Genomic DNA, 2,253 nt, shown 5'->3' with positions numbered 1-2,253 from the left:
TCCATCAATCTCCGAGTCAAAGATTTCAGACAACTACGAGGAATTTTAATTATATTTATTATTTACTATCACCTCACCACCATCACCTCATCAATAACCTTAGTGCAGTACTTATAGACTCTGTGAGTTCTCTTGTTATAGCACCAGGCATTCTCAAACATCAGATATACGTCATTAATGTATTGCCATGGATCGGTGTATTGTCTATTGTTGAGTTTCATTTCTATAGTAGACAGGTCCATGGGATTTTTTATCTTATCAAAGTAATCCTGGATCATTTGGTTGGGAGCAAGTTATTTGATTGGTTGACAGTGAGTGAAAAAGTTGTTGAAGATTATTTGATTGGCTGGTTGTAAATCTTAGTTGATCGAAGTGGATAGAATTGAAATAATAGCAGACAGAAGAATACAGCACAGTTAACAAATAACAATTCGCAAATCACTTATCTTTCGAAAAAAGTTATTAAACATCAACTTAACATAAGAAAACGAAACTTACGGGAATTCCGAGCAAATCAGGATTAACAGGCATCCTAAAAGGAAGAGACTCGGGCTCTTGTTTGTAAATTTTTTGAAAAGATGGCAAGATGGCTGCATACAGGTCTGCTTCTGAATAAGCTGTGTGGGTGTACATTCGTGAGTGAGTGTATGTGCGTGTACGTATGCATGTATTAGGAGTGCACAGAATAGAATAGAGGATTAGGCCAAAGCCAATATTTTTGGGCGTGAAAAACGAGCTACTTTAGAGAACAATATGCTATTAATATCTATCTACCTATATACCTACCTACCTACATATCTACCTACCTACATATCTACCTACCTACTTATCTACCTACCTACCTATCTATCCAACAATTTTCTATCCAGATTATAATTATAGGAAGATTATTATTATTATAATCCAGATTATAATATAAGAATTATAAGTCGCAAAGTAAACCATATCTGAAACTATGATAAGTTAATGATGAAAAAAAACTTTAGAACCCATAAAAACTTAAACGTAAACGAAGCCACAATGACACGACTTGATATTTTAAAAAAGTATTGACAGAGTGTAGACGCAACATGCAAAACGGTATAAATCTATAAATTTAATGTCCAATCTCTTGTTCAAAACCAGACGTTCTGGCGGCTGTGATGGTCAAAATAATTTTTTATCCTTATTAATATTAAACAATTATTGTTCTGGAACAAAAAAAATGATGACTCAAACGAGAATTGCACTATTCTGCCGTTAAAAAAGATCGAAGCTGAATTTCAAATTTCGCGGGTTTATCCGACCAATGCAAATCAATTGGCGCGCCTCCAGTAGGTCTGTTTTGTGTATGTGTACAGCTAAAATATCTATTTCAAAATGTATCAAATAAATAACCAAACCATCCACCCAATAAACTCAATCAAAATTATCCTTATATGCATGCATCATCAGATGAAAGCGATGCCAAATAAGAAGATTATGAGAGATAAATAATTACGTTGATTAGATAGGCAGGTGTGCTGCTGTTGTTCTTTGAAGATATTACTACCATCGTCACTTCTACCATTGTTATCAGCAGTATCATCATTCATTCTCATCCCGCTGTCCTCTTGGCTATTGTCTATCTGCTTGCTTTCTTGGCCGGTATTGTCATCGTCAGTATTGTGGCCGTTCTCATCATTGTTGTTGTCATTAATGACACTTATGTTAGCATTATCTTTAATGATGTTATCATCATCATCGTTATCGAAAGTTATCTCTTCTTTCTTTATCTTGATGTCACCGTAATCATAATTGTCATCGCTATGTTCAATTAACATTGAGATTTTTTTCTTGTCAACACCAATGTCGCCATCATCGTCGTTGTCGTCGTCATTCTTCAGAAGATCTGTTAGCGTGGCCATCTTAACGTCCTCATCATCTTTGTTGGGTTCGCTTTTGATCCAGGTTACGCTGCTGTGACTCCCTAATTTCACCTTTTTAACTGAATAATCATCGTCGGCATCCAGGTCCTTATTATCGTCGTTCCCATCCTGGTGATATCGTTTTGTCATAGATAAATGAGCATTTGAAAAATTGTTTAAGATGTTATCATTGGCGTTCTCGTCGTTGTCAGTCATCAGCAGTCCAGACATTAAAGATGTACAAGCTAATGACGATGATGATGAAGTTGAAATTGATGTTTTTGTTACAGCAAATGATGACGCTGCTTTCGTTGTTGCTGATGATGCTGACAACAAAGATGATGTCCTGATTAAAAGATCTATGTCA

At 35.5% G+C, this 2,253-nt stretch overlaps 1 protein-coding gene across 1 annotated transcript in view; it reads right to left on the bottom strand.

The window, feature by feature from the left end:
* Positions 1-603, bottom strand: part of HELRODRAFT_121284 (hypothetical protein) — a gene marked incomplete at both ends in the record, with an annotated part of 3,289 nt that extends 2,686 nt beyond the window's left edge. The window contains 2 exons of the mRNA XM_009013914.1: positions 81-269; positions 490-603. Coding sequence (XP_009012162.1) covers positions 81-269; positions 490-603 — 303 coding nt within the window. The remainder of the gene's footprint in view (positions 1-80; positions 270-489) is intronic.
* Between the last annotated feature and the right edge of the window lie 1,650 nt (positions 604-2,253).

Source organism: Helobdella robusta, assembly GCF_000326865.2.
Source record: "Helobdella robusta unplaced genomic scaffold HELROscaffold_123, whole genome shotgun sequence".
NCBI lineage: Eukaryota > Metazoa > Annelida > Clitellata > Rhynchobdellida > Glossiphoniidae > Helobdella > Helobdella robusta.
This window is presented reverse-complemented; position numbering and strand designations above follow the sequence as displayed.